Source organism: Myotis brandtii, unplaced genomic scaffold (genome assembly GCF_000412655.1).
Source record: "Myotis brandtii unplaced genomic scaffold, ASM41265v1 scaffold426, whole genome shotgun sequence".
Lineage (NCBI taxonomy): Eukaryota > Metazoa > Chordata > Mammalia > Chiroptera > Vespertilionidae > Myotis > Myotis brandtii.
In genome coordinates this window covers 1,378,069-1,397,675 of record NW_005366314.1, presented here as the reverse complement: position 1 = coordinate 1,397,675, position 19,607 = coordinate 1,378,069, and the positions used below count along the sequence as shown (strand labels likewise).

The 19,607-nt window shown below is 51.1% G+C and overlaps 1 protein-coding gene and 1 long non-coding RNA gene across 2 annotated transcripts in view; one reads left to right on the top strand and one right to left on the bottom strand.

The window, feature by feature from the left end:
* Nucleotides 1-2,871: 2,871 nt before the first annotated feature.
* LOC106727459 lies at nt 2,872-18,566 on the top strand. The gene is made up of 3 exons (XR_001363655.1): nt 2,872-8,102; nt 17,505-17,508; nt 18,555-18,566. It is a non-coding gene; the product is annotated as an uncharacterized LOC106727459 (long non-coding RNA).
* RAB3C (RAB3C, member RAS oncogene family) overlaps nt 9,723-19,607 on the bottom strand; it is a 49,265-nt gene continuing 39,380 nt past the window's right edge. Inside the window, exons 4-5 of the mRNA XM_005874163.2 lie at nt 15,351-15,475; nt 9,723-11,100 (exon numbers count right to left, since the gene is read on the bottom strand). Coding sequence (XP_005874225.1) covers nt 10,913-11,100; nt 15,351-15,475 — 313 coding nt within the window. The 3' untranslated portion in view covers nt 9,723-10,912. The remainder of the gene's footprint in view (nt 11,101-15,350; nt 15,476-19,607) is intronic.

The following is a 19,607-nucleotide window of genomic DNA, read 5'->3' as shown; positions in this document are numbered from 1 at the left end:
CACAGGGACCTGGCCCGCAGCCCCAGCTCCGCAACTCGGTCACACCGGCCACCTGCACAGCGACCTACATATTCCATGGCTCCCGGGGCAGAGCCCACAGGGCAGAGGGTGGGAGGGCCTGGGTTATTGCGCCCGGGCTGCTGGGAACAACAGGTAGCTCTGAGCGAAAGCGAGAGCGAGAGCGAGGGCGACCTGCTGTGAAGGTCATCAGAGCATGAGGCCAAGTGAGAAGCAAAATACAGACCTGCAGGGGTGGGGGGAGGAAGGTGTCAGCATGTGCTTTTATTTACACAAACAAACAAAAATGATACAGCTGATGAGGGAACTGGGTGTGGCAGACATCTTTAAGATCATGCTGGGCTTTGAACTTCAAGCTATCACCCGGCCGGCTGGTGTGGCTCAGTGGATTGAGCATCAATCTGTGAACCAAGAGGTCCCGGGTTTGATTCCCAGTCACAGCACATGCCTGGGTTGTGGGCTCGATCCCCAGTGTGGGGCGTGCAGGAGGCAGCCAATCAATGAGTCTCTCTCATCATTGCTGTTTCTATCCCTCTTCCTCTCCCTTCCTCTCTGAAATCAATAAAAAATATATATATATTTTAAATCTATTGTAACCAGGTTGTTTTGGTATTTGAGTTCCTCAAAGATGAATAGTAGGAGCTCCTTAATGCCTCCATCAATCTTTTTCTCCCTCTTTATAATCATTACTATTTTATTATTGCTTGGATTGCCTGCTCTCCCAGAACTTGACATGAGATCAGAAACTCCCAGCCAGAGAGGATATGAGGGTGAGGAGGCATTTGACCACCATACCAGGTATGTAAATAAACCAGAAAAGGCCTCTGTGGGCTCTGCTCTGACCCCTTCCTCAACCCTACGGCTCCCAGTTAACATCTGAGTTCTACTTTCCTTCCTGTCTCTCCAGGAGTGTCAGATGGTCCACCCAGCAGAGAAGGACAAGGCACTTTGCCAATCTGGTCTATTACGTCTGCCAGATCTGTCCAAAGAGCTGACCTTCCAACTGTCTAAGATTCTGCCTATCTCATATGGCCTTTATGTTTTCTCTTGCTAAGCACTATTCATTCTATGGGTCAATGATATTGCCCCAGAGAACTCCTATGGCCATTTCCTGTTCCCTGTCATCCTATCTTTCCTAGTTCTTCTAGCTACTGTGTTATTTGAAGTGGAGCAAAGGATGGGAAGGTAACAAGTCTTTGGAGAAAATCACAATGACATATTTTCATTTTTGTGTGTATAGACTGACTTCTTGCTGTGAAAGATGAGTTTGTTGGCCCGGCCACACGGGCATGAACACGCAGTTCTGAAGATACTGAAGCCCTTCTGTACCAGTTAGAAAATGTCAGCCACTGGACTCTGCCCAGGGCTCCCCCTCTCTCCTGGCTGCCCCACCCCACCGCCTGGACCAACCCCAACCCCCATTTCCCTGGACCCAGAGCCACAGGGGAAAGGAGACTCTGGTCCCATCTCCCAGGGGCCTTCAACACCCACCCCTTCGCCCCAAGCAGCTAAGTGTCCATCTGTTTTACATAACGGCCTCACGTAGGCTTGGTTTGCAGAAAGTATTCAGTGTGAAAACAGTTTGAAACCCCTGCTCAAGGTCAGCCTTCAGGCTCTTGCAAGTTTGCACAGTCTGGGATTTCAGGATTTCCGAGAATGGAGGCCTTTCTCCCTAACACACTAGCTCCTATTGAAGTCAAGTGCCCGTCTGCCTCCTGGTGTCATTACCTTGCATCCAAATGGGCAGCAGACACAGCCTGTGGGTATGGAGATGACCCCTGAGCTGGCCAGAGGTGGGAGGGGAGGGGCCTCGGGCCGGAGGTCAGGGCAAGGGACGCTGGCATCATTGCAGGCCGGGCTGAGGGACCCGCCCCCCCATGCACAAATTTTGTGCACTGGGACTCTAGTTTTTTAAATATTTTTATTGATTTCAGAGAGAAAGGGAGAGGAAGAGAGAGATGGAAACATCAATGATGACAGAGAATCATTGATGGGCTGCTTCCTGCACGCCCCCCCACTGGGGATCGAGCCCACAACCAGGGCATGTGCCCTGATAGGGAATTGAACCCTGACTTCCTGGTTCATAGGTCAACACTCAACCACTGAGCCATGCCAGCTGGGCTGGTACTTTCATTTTTGACTCACATTATCTGTGATGAGTACCTGATGGGAGAAATTTTACTGAAGTAATTAATTCCAAATTTGGGCATTTTTGCTATTATCACCACACTAGAGGCCCAGTGCACAAAATTCATGCACTCAGGGGAGGAGTGTGTCCCTCAGCCTGGCCTGTATGCTCTCGTAGTCTGGGAGCCCTTGGGGGATGTCAGTTGGGTATCCTTAGCGCTGCCATGGAGGCGAGAGAGGCTCCCGCCATCGCCGCTGCGCTGTCCAGCCATGAGCCCAGCTTCTGGCTGAGCAGCGCTCCCCCTGTGGGAGGGCACTGACCACCAGGGGGCAGCTCCTGTGTTGAGTGGGATTGGGCCAAAAGGGGCTCTCTGACATCCCCCAGGGGTCCCGGATTGTGAGAAGGTGCAGGCCAGGCCAAGGACCCCACCAATGCACGATCACCAGGCTGGGGAGGGACGCAGGAGGTTGGCCAGCCAGGGCGGGACTGTGGGAGGGCTCCAGGGTGTGTCTGGCCCATCTCGCTCAGTCCCAATCTGCCAGACCCCAGCAGCAAGCTAACCTACCGGTCAGAGTGTCTGCCCCCTGGTGGTCAGTGCATGTCCTAGCAAGTGGTTGAGCAACCTTAGCATATCATTAGCATATTATGCTTTGATTGGTTGAACGGATGAACAGACAAACCGTACACTTAGCATATTAGGCTTTTATTATATAGGACTAGGGGCCCAGTGCACAAAATTCTTGCGGGGGGGGGGGGGTCCCTCAGCCCAGCCTGCATCTCAAAGATATTGACAACCCATAGCCCTAAATAAAAATGTATTCACACTCTGTCTCAGGTTTCTCAGCATTGTGCCTAGACGAGGAACGTCATGAGAAATGGAAATAGGCATCCTAAGATGAAAAATAATGCCAACTTAAGGGGTATATACAAATTATCAGACTAAGGCTGGAAATTCAGGAATATAATCTCTTAAGATATTTATTGTAATCTCCAAAAATTAAAACAAGATAAATCCAAAGAACCAAAACCACTTTCTATACAGAATTCACATACAAGTTTAATACCTAATAGAGCACATACCATTTTTACACAATTAATTTCGGTAGAGAGAACTGAAACTTCACAATGTGAATACACTTTATAGCTTTGAACCAGACAGGAGCCCCTGTGGACAGGTGGGGGCTGTGTGCTGAGTAGCAGTTTTCAACAAAACGCCACACCCACTGGGGGAAAGCACGGAGCTGTTGCTAATATTTGCTCAGGACATGCTCCACAGTGCCCCAAGGAGCCGGTGCCAGCACAGAGGGGGTTCGTCTGTGCACCCCAACACTCTGTGGCACAGGGAGCACAGGCACACCCCCAGGCGCCATGGCGCTGTCTGCGGGTGACAGTGAAGGGAACCCTTGTGGTTTGGCACCTGGGAACGATGTCAATGTTTCTAACGTGTCTTCAGAACAATGCGTGTCCGTGGCCATGTCTGGGGCTGCACAGCACAGAGAGCGACGGTGCTGCAGCTTGTCTTCCTCGTGGGACAGAAATAGGTAACCGGGGTGGGGTGGGGGGGGATGGGCTTCAGAGGCCCGTTTGGCTGCGAGAACAATGGCTGACAGCTGCCGGCTGTCATCTTTCTGTTCATGAAGAACATCTGTCCCCGTCCTGCTGTGTGTTGGGCACAATCTCCTCAGGTCAGATTCTCTCCGGGGTCACATCTGACGTCTTCAATGGGGTCATTCCCTCCCGTCTGGCAGGCCCCACTCCCTGTGCTCCCACTCCTGCCCTAACTTCACATTTAGACAGCGTCCTGCCCCCCCGCCCCACCACGTTCAGTCACTAAGCTGAGTGCTGGGCACAAGAGACTCAGCAGCTGTGCAATGACTGACTAAACATTAAAACACTCTTAATTATGATTCTAATGTTGGCTACCTGCTTTCATTTTTCCTTAATTTGGTACAGGGCCATCACTAACCACCAACTTCCTCAGTGGGTTTGAGAGCTGAGTACGCGTTTCCGGCTATCCCAGGTGAGCCAGGCGCACATCCCAGTGGGCGCCCAGAGCCATCGGACATGACTGGAAGGTCCTCAAAGGCGATGCACAGCCGAGGAAGGAGTGGAGGCCTTGCAGGAGGTGCCGATGACCACGCTGTCTAGACACTGCTCTTCATCCTTCTGAGTGAATAAGTCCTCACTGCTCGAGGTGTCATGATGTCCTTTGCTGAGTGAATGAGAAGGCAAAGCACGATTTTAAGATGAATGCTGTGCCTAAAAACTGGGATGGCAGAGAGGAGTTCAAGGTCATTGCCCTACTTTAAACGTCACAAACATAAACAGTCAGAACCAGCCACCAGGCCTCATGGCTGGACTCCCATCGCAGTGCGTCCTAGGCCATGGCTGTGGGGCTGACAGGGCTGAGGGTGCACTTGAGGCTTTGCGACACCAAAGTGATGTAGGGAACCTGGCTTTTCTGTCCACCTCCCTGGTGTGGACAATTGAGAATTGAACTGAAATAACATTAGCTACAACCTAAACAGATACGAATATTTTAGGATTCCCGGGTTGACAGTGTTAAATTTGAAAACAAAATACAAGATTGAGTTACAATAAATATACATACAAATACAAGAGTGAAAATTCTTAGTAGACAGAACATGTGATCAACATTTCTGAGAATAAAAACGACTTTTTCTTATGTGCATATATTTTCTTAGGTAGCTAAACTGGCCTCTTAAAAAAGGCTAAAGGAGAATTCTGAATTAACAAGAAAATTGCTATATAAAGTAAACTAACAACCATTCTGTCTTAAAAACAAAACCCACAATTCTAAAAGGCAAAACTGACATATTTGCAGGTACTAGACGTTTGGTCTTATAGGAAATAAAGAACTTTGAGGTAGCACAGAGGAGCTTCACACGACACAATAAGGTACTGACTGTATAAGCACACGCTAGACACACACGGCTACGGGAGATCATTTGAGTAGGTCACACGCCACCCACAGCACTTCGCACATTCGCTGTAATTCACTTTCACTCGTTTATATACACTGAATAAGTCATTAAATATTGCACTTATTGGCCCATGAACCCTCAATTCTGAGGTGTTGAAAATAGAAAAAAAATCTATTTTTGTAACATATTTCATGCAACATTTAAGACATTTCAGTTCCACAAACACCATTAATAGTTGTACATGTGGACAGTCCAACGGCGTCACATCACATCTGACATTAACAACATATTCACAGGAACATGGAGAACTTCCATTCAGCACACATCCTAGGGGTGATGGGACAACGCTCAGAAACCATCCTAACGGTGCAGAAAACCCGGACGAACGCAGGACACGCTCACCTCCCTGAAAGGCAGGGGCCTGCAGCTCACACACCACATGCCATTAGGAACGCAGTCATGAGCCACAGCGACCCTGGCCACCAAAAACATGGATATGGAAAATTTTCATTAAGATATAAAGTCACAGCCAACTCTCAATTGTCCACAGTGAAGGGAAGTATGAACTCAGGCAAATGAAATACAAGGTACAGCCCCGCCTCACTCCAGCCGGTGATGCCCAGGACAGCGCAGGGCGATGTGGATGGGAGGGAGGGGAACACAAATGCCACCTCCGACCTGCGCTGTAACACGTGCAGTGACACACACCCAGCAGATGCGGAGAGAGCTGTACACAGAAAGCTTGATTTGCCCACAGGCAGATGGTCTGGTCTCAATACGTGAGCTCTAACATAGTTTCAGAAATAATGTATTTTGTCAAGAAGGTTTGCAAATGTGTTTTCGCTCTATCCTCTTTTTAATGGGAATCAATTATGTGCACAGACACCCAAATCAGTGCAAAGAATCTATTTTATAGACCGATTTAAACAGTTGTGAGTGACAGCTGGAGTGTAGCAAAAGCTCCCTTTTTTCTGGCACTGAGAGCGCGCTGAATGCAGGCATTTCCCTTCATAAAAGGTGTGTCATGGGTGTGCACGTGCCTCTACATGTGTCTGTGTGTGCATGTGCCCATGTGTGTGCATGTGGGAGAGGCAACACTGTTTGTGGCCCAAGTGCAAATATTTTCATCTACCAAAGGGAAATCGTATTTGACTGGAGTGTCAAGCATTTCTGTAAAGATTTTCGAGAGAAAACGACGTTTATTTATGAGACACCAATAACAATGGGTAGACATGTCTTAGTCACGTTCCCCAGACCTGGCTTTGCCCTAGGGGAGGCTATACTTCTGGCATCTGGAGCCTTTGGTGCACTGCAGGGATGCTGATGCTTTTTTCTGGTCATCAACTTCATCTTTTACTCAATCTGTTTCACTTCATTCCAGAACATAAAACAGGCTCATGTCTTTGACTGGCTTTGGTCAAAATTCACCTAAAATAGAAAGAACTCTAACAAGCTGACCCTAACGGTCAGCTCAGCAGCAAAACTCCCCGCTGTCCTGGTGATCTGTGGGGTGCAGCTATTGTCCTGGTGAGCTGTGGGGTGCAGGTGTTGTCCTGGTGAGCTGTTGGGTGCATCTGCTATCCTGGTGAGCTGTGGGGTGTGGCTGTTGTCCTGGTGAGCTGTGGGGTGCATCTGCTGTCCTGGTGAGCCGTGGGGTGCAGCTGCTGTGCACAGAGGGGAGAAGCTGCCACAGCTGTGGGGCTGCACCTTCCGGCCACTGGAAAGGCCCCAAGCACGCTGACAGAGCACAGGGAAGAGTCCTGGAACCACACATGCACTCACATAGGGAGGATTCTACAGAGACACAGGCCAGCTCCCAGACACCTGATAGAGCATCTCAATACGATGTGAAAACTCTGAATAAACACTTTGGTCCAGAAGGGTTTTAGTCATGACTTCAAAGTTATCTGCTTTCCACAGGCAGCTGCTCCCTCAGCCCTGAGACAGCCTGGTGGCGTCTGGACACATTTCTAATGGAGTCCCCAGGGCCTGCAGGAGGCACCAGGCAGCAGAGGGATGGACTCGTGGGGACCCTGAGGAGGAGCCTGGAGACTTTGAAAGGTCACGGAGAGGAGCTGCTGGCGGAGCGGCCGCATGAGCTCCTCCTGCCCGAGTGAGCCTTCTCAGGGGCTGTGGGGGACGCCTGGAGCTTCCCACTTAGGACTTAACCCTCAGCGCCTTCCACACCCACCCACCGTCCAGAGGCTGAGATGTGGATCTGCTCCGTGGACGACTATTTGATAAAACAACTTCAGTCCAATGTTTCTGTTACCTTAGGAACGAAGGCAACATCCCCAAACCAGAGCACTCGGAAGTATTTCCTCAGATCCGTCGAGGTTTGTCTCTAAAAGTAATGGTGGGGGGGGGGAGGTGATAGGTGTCCAGAGGGAGAATAATCCAGTTGAAACACTAATTGAATAGCATCAAGGACAAAAGATGCATGTCTGGCATTCACAAGCTACATGGCATCTGTTTTAAGGTGTCTTCATCTTTTGAATACACATTTAGTGAGGCCATTAGTAAAAATGACCTCTGGTTGTTTAAGCTACTGGCAGATGGGGAGAAGGTAGGAGGTGTCGTGTGCACATGTGTGTGTGTGCATGTGTGTGCATGTGTGTGTGCATGTGTGTGCATGTGTGTGGGGGGGCACACATGGCCAAAGGCTGAAAGCCCTTGGAATGACAGTGTGATAATTTATAAGTCATACAACTTGATGCCATACACAGATGCTCCCTTCGTTAACCCTGGGCTGGATCCTTTTTTGCCAAATTTGACTTTAGAGGGAGGATCCCTCGATGAGGTCAGAGTGGAGAATACTCTCCCCACGCACATCACAGAAGACACACCGTGCCATTCACTCCAGCTCCGTGGATCCTTCCTGCAAACTTCTCCCTCGATGAAACCCACACCAAGGTTCCCCTGCGGTGGGAAAACGGAGTTTACCGATGCTCCTTGTCAAGACGCTCGGCCGTGGTCCAGTCACCCCGATGATCCCTACGCAGCTCGGCCGTGTTCTCCGGCATCTGAGATGTGTCCTGTCCCTGCCCACCGCTGCCCAATACACGCCCACCAGTACTTTCACAGGAAGATTCTCTACTTTAGAAAAGTGGAAAAACATCTTTAACACGAGTCCCAAAACAGGGGTGAGCCCACCTCAGGCGGCTGTCCTCCTAATTTGTGCCTTCGGCCTCCTGCTGTCGGCGCGCTGGGCGGGGACGGGCCACCCAGTGCGTCAGAGCAGCTGCTGGGGTGTGCGTTACCCACGGCGTCTCAGGGTGTCAGGGAGGGGGGGTGGTGCGGACAGTGCCCTCCTTCCTCTCACGTTGCTGCTGGGTCCTGAGTGTCTCCCGGACTCTGAGCATCTGGTGACAGAGGCAGGGGTGAGGCTCACAGGTGGGGAGACGCTCGAGAAGGATGAACGGCTGATGGAAAAGGTGGAGAGGAAAGTGGTCTCTTTCCCCACCTGGGTCCACGGGGATGCTGTTCAGACGACTTCTGATCAGGGAACATGAGCATCGGGAGCTGTGCCCTGGGAGGAGGGCTCCAAGGAGCTTCAATCTGCACCCGGGTCTGAACCAGAAGGGCTGGTGCTGGTGCCTGTTATGGAGCTACCGTGTGCGATGGGACAGTTGTGTGTAATGGGGGTGGTGCATGTAATGGGGGGTAGTGCGTGTTATGGGGGTGATTGCATGTTATGGGGACAAGTGTATGTTATGGGGGGTAGTGTGTGTTATGTCGGGTAGTGTGTGTTATGTCGGGTAGTGTGTGTTATGTCGGGTAGTGTGTGTTATGTCGGGTAGTGTGTGTTATGTCGGGTAGTGTGTGTTATGTCGGGTAGTGTGTGTTATGTCGGGTAGTGTGTGTTATGTCGGGTAGTGTGTGTTATGTCGGGTAGTGTGTGTTATGTCGGGTAGTGTGTGTTATGTCGGGTAGTGTGTGTTATGTCGGGTAGTGTGTGTTATGTCGGGTAGTGTGTGTTATGTCGGGTAGTGTGTGTTATGTCGGGTAGTGTGTGTTATGTCGGGTAGTGTGTGTTATGTCGGGTAGTGTGTGTTATGTCGGGTAGTGTGTGTTATGTCGGGTAGTGTGTGTTATGTCGGGTAGTGTGTGTTATGTCGGGTAGTGTGTGTTATGTCGGGTAGTGTGTGTTATGTCGGGTAGTGTGTGTTATGTCGGGTAGTGTGTGTTATGTCGGGTAGTGTGTGTTATGTCGGGTAGTGTGTGTTATGTCGGGTAGTGTGTGTTATGTCGGGTAGTGTGTGTTATGTCGGGTAGTGTGTGTTATGTCGGGTAGTGTGTGTTATGTCGGGTAGTGTGTGTTATGTCGGGTAGTGTGTGTTATGTCGGGTAGTGTGTGTTATGTCGGGTAGTGTGTGTTATGTCGGGTAGTGTGTGTTATGTCGGGTAGTGTGTGTTATGTCGGGTAGTGTGTGTTATGTCGGGTAGTGTGTGTTATGTCGGGTAGTGTGTGTTATGTCGGGTAGTGTGTGTTATGTGGGGTAGTGTGTGTTATGGGGGTAGTCTGTGTTATGGGGGGGGAGTGTGTGTTATGGGGGGTAGTGTGTGTTATGGGGGGTAGTGTGTGTTATGTGGGGGTAGTGTGTGTTATGGGGGGTAGTGTGTGTTATGTGGGGGTAGTGTGTGTTATGGGGGGTAGTGTGTGTTATGTGGGGGTAGTGTGTGTTATGGGGGGTAGTGTGTGTTATGTGGGGGTAGTGTGTGTTATGGGGGGTAGTGTGTGTTATGTGGGGGTAGTGTGTGTTATGGGGGGTAGTGTGTGTTATGTGGGGGTAGTGTGTGTTATGGGGGGTAGTGTGTGTTATGTGGGGGTAGTGTGTGTTATGGGGGGTAGTGTGTGTTATGTGGGGGTAGTGTGTGTTATGGGGGGTAGTGTGTGTTATGTGGGGGTAGTGTGTGTTATGGGGGGTAGTGTGTGTTATGTGGGGGTAGTGTGTGTTATGGGGGGCTAGCTAGTGAAGTGATGGGGGAGCTCATTCTACAGCTACTCACTGTAGAATGTAATCACCCCTATAACACACACCCTTGCCGTCAGCACGCCTATTGCATAACCTTCAGTGGAATCCTCCCGGCCGGCCGGCCAGTGCCCTCCAATGCCCAGCGTGTTGGGAAGCATCAGTGGAAAGAGCAGTCCTGGTGAGGGTGCCCCTCATTTAAACATCTGAGCTACGATCAGTTCAGACCAGTTCCAGGCAGGTGAATACCCGTCTCTTAGGAATCTTGCAAGGGCCTTAAACAATATTTCAATTTCTTTATAGTTGGTCTCCCAGTTATTAATAACACTGAAAAGGAGACACAGTGACCTGCCTTGTACAGTAACCTGCCCTGAAAATGGGTAATTTACTCAGAAAATATGAGTCCTGTGCCCACTTGATTTTCAATTAAAAGCAAACGAGATATCCTCAGATCTCCCGTCTCCCCTCCCAACACAAGCAAGGCCTTGTTACCATCCCCTCCAGTGACCAGCGGAATTCGAACCCATGGCACAAAAGTCAGCAGAAGTGCATTTATAGCCTGAGGTCCCAGCAGTAGCCCAGTCTGAGAAGAAATCTGAAACATAAAGACCCTAGAAGACACAGAACAAATCACATGCAAATACCAGATGTGGGTGGGTGGAGAGTCTCATGGATTTAAGATCACGTATTTGCCACATTTCCACTCAGGGAGTTGCCCAAGAATTCAGTGCGTGGAACAGCCATCGACACACAGCTCTCCCTCGTCTCCCTGCGGCAGTGAGTGCCGGCTGCCGGCCTTCCTTCCGTGGATGCTGCTGGCTGGTGCCAGGCCCGCTGCCCTTGAGGGGTTAGCAGCCACAGCCAGGCTGCGGCGGGGGAGGCGTCTCCTTGAGCCTCGCGCTCTGCTTCGCAGCGGTGGCGGCCTGCTCAGTGTCTAGACTCTCTGACATTTTGTCACAGATGACATCCACCAGGCGCTCAAAGGTCTGCTTGACGTTAATGTTGTCCTTGGCGCTTGTTTCAAAAAACTCAAACCCTGCAAGGAACACAGGAAGCAGAGCCTGGTCATTCTGCCAGAACGGAAGGGACTTGGGTGTGTTAGGGCGGGGACGGTGGGACAGGGCGGGGGTCTGGGGGGGAGGCATGCGTTGCCATTTCCACAAACCCTGGGCTCGGTGATGCTCAGGCGCTTTTTCTCTATGATTCACCTGTGCTCCCAGCGAGGCTGCACAGACTGAAGGAGCCCTCGGCCAGGTCAGGAGCCAACACTCAGGATCCTCAACACAGGGTTTATCTTTCCTTCCTCCCAACCCTGGCCACCGTGGAACCTCGTGAAATCTTTTCTAGCACTGATGTTATTTGGCATTTTCTTCTTTCCCCATTTTGGATCCTACCAAAATAATTAATTTTCATAGTTTTCCATTAATTCAAAGCTTAGATTTCCTGTGCAGAGTCTGCTGCACCAACTTGGTCCAGCTCTCAGTCTGTGTGCCCAATGGAGGGTTGGAGGGGGACTTGGTGAATGGCCACCAGGGGGCGCCACCGTGTCTGAGTTCCCTGGAGCTGCTGTGCCTCCTGCAGGAAAAGCTTGAGTGGGATTAGCCTAACAGCCCTCCAGGGCTTTCAGCTCGGCCATCTATCGGCAGCAATGTTCTTACATCTAGGGAACGGCCCTGAGAAATTTCAAATGAGCTGCTAGAATGGCAAGTATAAAAATGCAGTGAGTTTCACACTTCTAGGATGTGTGATGGTACCTGGGCCCAGGCGGCTTTGCATGCTGCTCCGGACACAAGCTAATCTCTCCATTCATGCCCTTCACCGCCCCCCCCTTCAGCCCTGAGCTTGCCAATCAGTTGCCATGGACTGCTCTGGTCCATTTGGGGACATTGATCTGGGGTGTACTGGGTTGAACACAGAAACACTTTCCTAATCTAGTCTGCATTTTACCCTATAAATCCTTGGTGACATCTGGCCCCATCTCAGAGGAGCCACGGATTCAGAATGATTAAATCCCGTGGTTTCACCCCAGCTCCTTGGGCCAAGGACAAAGAATGGACTAACATTTTACATCCATGTCAAAATCCCTCTGGCGCCTCAGAACCACTTACTTCTTAAATAGTATCGAAGGGTAGAGAACAAAAAGCCATTCTCATGTGTTAGAATGTCTAACTTGGTGATAATACTGTATAGTCAGATGGCTCATCTGAGCTTGAACCGCACTGGCTACTCTGTGTCCACGATTAAAGTCTCTGTGACTAACGGCAGGACTTGAGCTGAAGAACCCTGAGTAGAGCCAGGGTCTGTGAGATAGGGGTGGACACCTCAAACCCTCCTTGGCTAGTGTTTCTCTTTACATTCTGCATGTCTTTACAGCAAGAGTGGGAAGAGTTCTCTTCTGTCTGTGCAGCCCACAGGGCCCGATGGTCCACGTGTCAGGTGTAGAGATGGCAGGTGGACTGGCCTTCGTGGGGATCCCCAGTGCTCACGGGGCTGCTTCCTGTCACAGATGCCAGGACTCACTCAGGAAGCCAGAGTCCCTGCCTGAGACTTTGGAGAAAACGATCCCTCAATTCAGCTTAGCTGCTGGTCCAATTCTCTCATCTCTTCTGCCCACACGTCCTTTCTTATCGGCCTGACTCCGGAGGCACTGACCCCAGTGGCATCGGAAGGATTTGGCCATTAGGACAGCCCGACACCACACAGTCTTAGTACGATGTGACTGCTTTCATCTGCTGCAGGTGCACACTTTCAGGTCAACAAAAGGGTCCTTGGCCCACCAAGCAGAGCTCTCAGTGCCTTGACCTAATCTAACCTGGAACCCAGGTGGTAAGGAGGAGGTGTCCCAGGTGGAGACGCCCAGGTAGAGAATGCCGTGTGGTAACAGCCCTGCATGTATCCAGCCTGGCTGGAGGGGTCACCCCATGACACAGTCTGAGGGTTGGATTATCAGGCCTGTGCTGTTCGAGGGTCAACTGTAAAAAGCTCTGAAAAGCAGGCTTCCTCTCACTAACCAGAGATGCTATTTGTCATAAAATTGGATATTCAGGATAAAAACCAACACCACTGTTACTTCAGCTTGTAGCTGGATTCAGGGCAACTGTATGTGAAATTGTGCAATAACTCCTCCTCCTCCAGGTGAAATCTATGCCTCAGTCAATCCCCGTGTGTCAGGCCACTCACACCCACACCTGTGTGCCTGGGTGTACACCTCAGCCTCTCCGCTCAGTCACGTGATGGATGTTACCTCCCAATCCAATGGCCTTGTTCTTAGAAACCTGTAACTTCCCAGCCGCATACGCCAGCATCATGGGAAACCAGCACTTCAGTCGATGATGATCAGGAAACAGAGACCTTTTTTTAAATATATTTTTTCATTGATTTCAGAGAGGAAGGGAGAGGGAGAGAGAGATAGAAACATCAATGATGAGAGAATCATGGATCGGGTGCCTCCTGCACGCCCCCTACTGGGGATCGAGCCCACAACCCAGGCATGTGCCCTTGAGCGGAATCAAACCGGGGAACCTTCAGTCCGCAGGCCGACACTCTATCCACTGAGCCAAACCAGCTAGGGCCAGAGACTTTTCTATAAAACTTTGAAGAGCCCAGCCAGTGTGGCTCAGCTGGTTGAGCGTGGACCCGGGCACTAGGAGGTCGCTGGTTCTGTGCCGGATCAGGGCTACATGCTCGGGTTTCGGGCTCAATCCCCAGGAGGGGCCGTGCAGGAGGCAGCCAATCAATGTTTCTCTCATCAATGTTTCTATCTCTCTCTCCCTCTCCCTTCCTCTGTCTCTAAAAACCAATAAAAAACATTTGTAAAATCCATTGCATTTCTATACACCAATAATGAACTATCAGAAAGATAAATTAAGAAAACAATCCTATTTACTGTGGCATGAAGAAGAATAAACTACCTAGGAATAAATTTAACCAGGAGGTGAAAGACCTGTACATTGAAAAGTGTAAGATAATGCTGTTTAAAGAAGATACAAATAAATGGAAAGAGATTTTATGCTCATGGATTAGAAGAATTAAAATGTCCATACTACTACCCAAAGCAATCTACAGATTTAATGCAATTCCTATTTTAAAAATACAATGGCATTGTTCACAAAAATAGAACAAACGATCCTACAATTTGTATAGAACCACAAAAAGACCCTGAATCGCCAAAGCAACCCTGAGCAAGAACAACAAAGCTGGAAGCATCACACTCCATGAATTCACACTATTTTACAAAGCCATAGTCATCAAAATAGCATGATAATGGCATAAGAACAGATCCATAAATCAATGAAACAAAATAGAGAACCCAAAAATAAACCTCTTCCTACACAGTCCATTCCTTTATGACAAAGGAGCCGGGAATCACAGAACACGTCCCCCATAAGTGATGCTGGGTGAACGGGACACCATTCCAGAGAGTGGGACTGGAACGCTACCTTAGCCCACGAAGAAAGGAGCTCAACATGGATGACATGACTGTGAGACCCACACCCTGACACCCTGGAGGACACGGGGGAAGCTCCTTGACATTGGCCTTGAAGATGATTGGGTTTGACACTAGAATGAAACGCAATAAAAGCAAGAACAAAAAACCAACAAAATCTAAACAGTAATAACAACAACAAAACAAGTGGGACGACATCAAACTAAAAAGCTTTTGCACAGCAAGAGAAATAATAAAATGAAAAAGCAATCTACTGAATGGAGGCAAATATTTCCAAATATACCTGATAAGGGTTTAATATTCAAAACATGTAAAGAGCTCATACAACTCAATAGCAAAAATTCCAATTAAAAATAGACAGGGGATCTGAACAGACATGTTTCCAAAGAGGACGCACAGCTAGGACCTCGTGGCGCAATGGTAGCGCGTCTGACTCCAAAGAGGACACAGAGATGGCCACTAGGTCCAGGAAAGATGCTCAAAGCCACTGGTCACCGGGAAATGCAAGTCAAGCCACAGGGGATGCTGCCTCACGGTCAGGACAGGCGGTGAGCACCACATAACGGACAAGTAGGAAGTGTCGTGAGGATGTGGGGGACGGGAGCCCTTGTGCAGAGCCTGTTTCTCGTGGAGTAAGAACGGGGGGCCTGTACTGGGTCACAGTTGGGCAGCCCAGTTTGCTTCTGTGAGGGGCTTGGATCCTCACGATGCCCGAGTGTGGGGGGACCCACTCGCCCTGGAGAGTGTGCGGGTTCCCACGGCCGGCTGACCATCTCCCCCAGCCCATCCCCCCACGCAGCTGGCCTCGGGGGCTGCCAGCTCCATCCGGTGCCCCTTACCAAGCTGTTCCCCCAAACGCCGGCCCCTCTCCACCGAGACGACACGCTCGTCCTCCATGTCACACTTGTTCCCCACCAGGATCACCTGGGCGTTATCCCAAGAGTAGGTTTTGATCTGAGTTGACCTAAAAGAAAAAGAACAGGCAAAAAAGTGATCAGAAGACAGTGGAACAGCACAAAATGAAGGAGGAGAAATATATCCCACACGTGATGGTAACAGCAAAAAAGGCCCAAATTTGGAATTACTTAGTCCAGTAAAATATCACCCATCAGTACTCGTCAGGGATAACAAGTCAAAAATGAAACTACCAACCCGGCCAGCATGGCTCAGTGGTTGAGCGTAGACCTATGAACCAGGAGGTCAGGGTTTGATTCCTGGTCAGGGCACATGCCCAGGTTGCGGGTTCAATCCCCAGTGCGGGGCGTGCAGGAGGCAACCCATCAATGATTCTCTCTCATTATTGATGGTTCTATTTCTCTCTCTCACTCCCCTCCTCTCTGAAATCAATAAAAATGTGTTTTTAAAAATGAAAGTACCAAAGGTGCTGTGTGAAGGATTCCTCTGCACTTGATGAGCTGACATTACGATGATTCCTCCCTTTTCCCACACCCACCTTCACAGCTGGAGTGCCCACTGGCCCAATGTGCCCAGACAGTCTCTGCTTTAGGAGAAAAAGTCTCTGTTTTAGGAGAAAAGGTTGAATTTTCTGAGAAACCCCTCAGTTCCAGGAAATCCATCACACACAACCTGTCACTGGGCCTAGGAGTGGGGAGTTAATGGTGATTTTTTAAATGATTTATAAGAATAGTCATTTTTAAGATAAAAATGCCAGGTTGATCAATATCAACATTAGAGTACAACGGGCTGATGCTTTAACTGACTAGAAACGGGGAAGCCTAGAATTCAGAATAAATTTCCATGTGACCAACTTTTGATTTTAACTTGGATAATAATTCCAACAGGCAATATTTGCAGGTGCTACTCTAACCGCTTATATTCGTCACATTAATTAACCCTTAGAGTAACTCAGGGGGGGAGGGTTCAACCCCCACTTCACAGCTGAGGAAAGTGAGTCCTGGGGCGGTGAACCATTTGTCCGCGATCACTCGGGTGAGAGGCAGGCCCGCAGCCCCAGACGCCCCGCACCGCTTGTCACAGGTGGGCAGGGGGTTCCGCAGACCTTCAGAGCTTGGGGGTCACAGGAGCAGGTCTTCAATCTCCCTTTGTGAGGGCGGCGACCTTGTCAAGGACAAGACTCAGGTGGGAGACGTACCTCGCACTGAGTGGTCAGGAGAGAGTGGACACGTCGAAAAGCAAAATACTTGATGAAAGTTTACAGGAAAAGATCTGCAAAGTTCGAAGAAGGGAAGCTCGCGTGTGCCCTTACCAGCAAGTTCCAGATCCTTCGGGATTATTACACGGAAAATAGCGATGAGCTCCCTCAACTTGCAAACAGCTCCGGCCGCGGAGGGAGGCGCACCAGGAAGGGGCTCGCGGGGTGGGCAGGTTTGACTCGGCACCGGACCCAGCGCAGCTTTCAGATGAGATGGAACCGTCCGGTGAATGTGACCGTGGCTCCATCTCAGGGGGCACCAGGTTTTATCAGGACAATCCGGGAACGTGAGCTTCCTAATTCTGGTGCCTGAGGTCACGCACCCCTTTAGCGACAGCGAGACACAGCGCATGCCCATAACCAGGAGCAGAGGCAGCGATCTAAACCGTGCTTTCCTCTCGCCTCTGCTGTGCGGGTCCATGAAAATGGTGGATTGCGGTGAACTAAGGTGTAAAATAGATCCTGCACACGGAGAGACCTGAACTGCAAGTGCTCACATCGTGTGACCAAGGACTCCCACAGGTTCCTTCCAGGAGCTCAGACTGAAATGGGTGCCTGGGGGATGTTTAAGTCGCCCCCCTGCTCCCGTGTGTCTTCGGAGCCACGGCCTGGCCTGGTGCAGGGGGGCCTGGGCATCCCCGATTCCCAGAGGTCACACAGCAGGGGCCACCGCCCAAGGGGGCAGTCACCCTGCGTGAGGAGGGGTGGCCAAGGTCAGGGAGAGGCTTTCCGGGTTGGAGGACCCGTGCTTGTGCGACCGGCCTCCTCTGACCTCGGCAAACCCACCCCACGCTGGTGATGTCGACACAACTCTCACCAGGGTCGTGGGGTGCTCACTCCTCAGCGCCTCAGGGTCTGGGCTCCACAGGACTGCCCAGCGTGCACACGTTCCCAGCCCCTCACCCCGGGAAGGGGTGAAGACGTGCTCAGCCTGTGAGGAAACCAACGCGCAGCGACGGTCATCAGCCTGTGTTCCTCGGCCTCCGGGCTTCACAGCAAGGCTCCCACCAACCGGGGCTGCGGTGGGCTCAGGAGGTCACCCCGACTTCTGATTCGCAAGCATCTCTTCACAGACAGAGTCTCAGTCCCAGGTGAGGCCATTCTTCCTCCCAAACCAGCTCGACGCATCCTGACCCCTATCATCTCAATAACGATGCGTTTTTTCACTAGAGAATCTCAAACTTTGTCTCCCGTTCAGATCCTGAGGCTGAAGTCCTTCCCAGGAAAATCTCTGCCCGGAGTGAACGGTGTGCCTGTTGGGGTGGGTGCAGGTCCTCCTCCCCTCGTGTTTCCACGTGTTCACTGTTTGGATCATTGCTGTATTTTGTAAAACGACCCTGCGTGGGGGGAGCTTTCTATCCCATTAGGGACCACCTTACTTCTTTGTTGGACACGGACACACGTGTACAGAACGTGGCTGCCACCACTTACTGTGCGTGTGAAACGATGATTTATTTCCCAGTCGCTGCAGCAGCTCCTTTGGGATTTACTTTAAACTCAATGAGATTAATGGGATCAGAAGCAAGATGCTGGTCACCATGGTTACTCGGCAAATGGCAATTAAGGCCGACCCTACCAGGACCGCTCACAGTCATTAAAAATCTGTTGTCATTTATCGAAACACAAAACCAAAACAACCCTCTCCATGTTTACGTATTTTCTACGTTTGTGTGTTTTTTCTTTCTCCCTAAATACAGTCACACACACACACACACACACACACACACACACACACACACAGGGTTTTTGTTGGTTGGGTTTGTTCTACATCGCGAGGCAGCAGGGGAGGAGTTTTCCATGTTTGACACGGAGATGACTGCCCTCAGCACAGAAGGCGATGATGTAAGTCCATTCCTCCTGTGCTGGGCAGCAGTCACTCCCGGGGCCCAGCCTGTGCCCCTGAGCGCGTCCAGCTGGTCACGAGGCCCAGCCCAGTGCCCACAACGGGCCTCGTGGCCAAGAACTGCTGGCCTCTAGGCGTCTAATGGGGCCGCGTGCGGGACATGAGGCACCGGGAGCTGCCCTCCCGGCCCCACGCAGGGGACAGGCCTCAGCGAGGCCGTCCGGTCCTGGGAGCTCGCCGTCCACGCACCCCCTTCCCTCGTTCTCCCAGCACCTGGCAGCTCACTGCTCCGTGGACTCGATTCGTGAGGGAGTTTCTCAGCCCCCTGCTGCTCGACACACAGGACTGGCCCCTCAAGTTACGTTTTCAAACATCCAATCAGTTACTTATTCAATGTTTCTTGGCCCTTCGAGAGCTCTGAACAATGACTCCCACTTAGAACATCCCCTCAGAATCCCCGGGACCTGATCCTAGGATTGGAAACAGTCCATGTGGTCTGCCTGTGCCCTGGCTGGGACCCGGCACCTCTGCCCCTTCCAGGGGAGCCGCCGGTTTCTCACCCGGAGGAAGGAGCCCGGCCTCAGAAGGCAGCTGGCTGGTGGCAGGTCCTGTCCTTGCTGCTGGGCCCAGGCTGTGGGCCCTGAGTCCCGCTGGCCCTGATACACACGCTGCACCTCTACCTGAGCCACAGGATTCCTCAGCCAACGGGGGGACGATGTAGCACCAAGATCCACCCAAAGTAAAAACACACGGGACCGAGTTGTTCGTCTTCACGGGCTGTTTGTACAGCTGGGTCATAGAGACCAGTCTGCAAAACCTAAACATGCAAATGGCCAAGAAGCTCCATGAGATACACTTCCCCAGAGGGTTAAGATTAATACATGAGAGTCCAGTTCGGTCCGACGAGACCTGAACTGCCGGGGTTAGAGCTCTCGTCGTCCTGAGCCGGGTCTGTCAGGATCCCAGGGTGATGGTTCCAGTCCTGGGGCCGGGGCCCAGGGGCAGTGATTCGGACGTCAGGCGCTGCTGAGGTGCCCACGATGGAGACCTGCCGCCCGGCCTCATCCAGGGCAGGCCAGG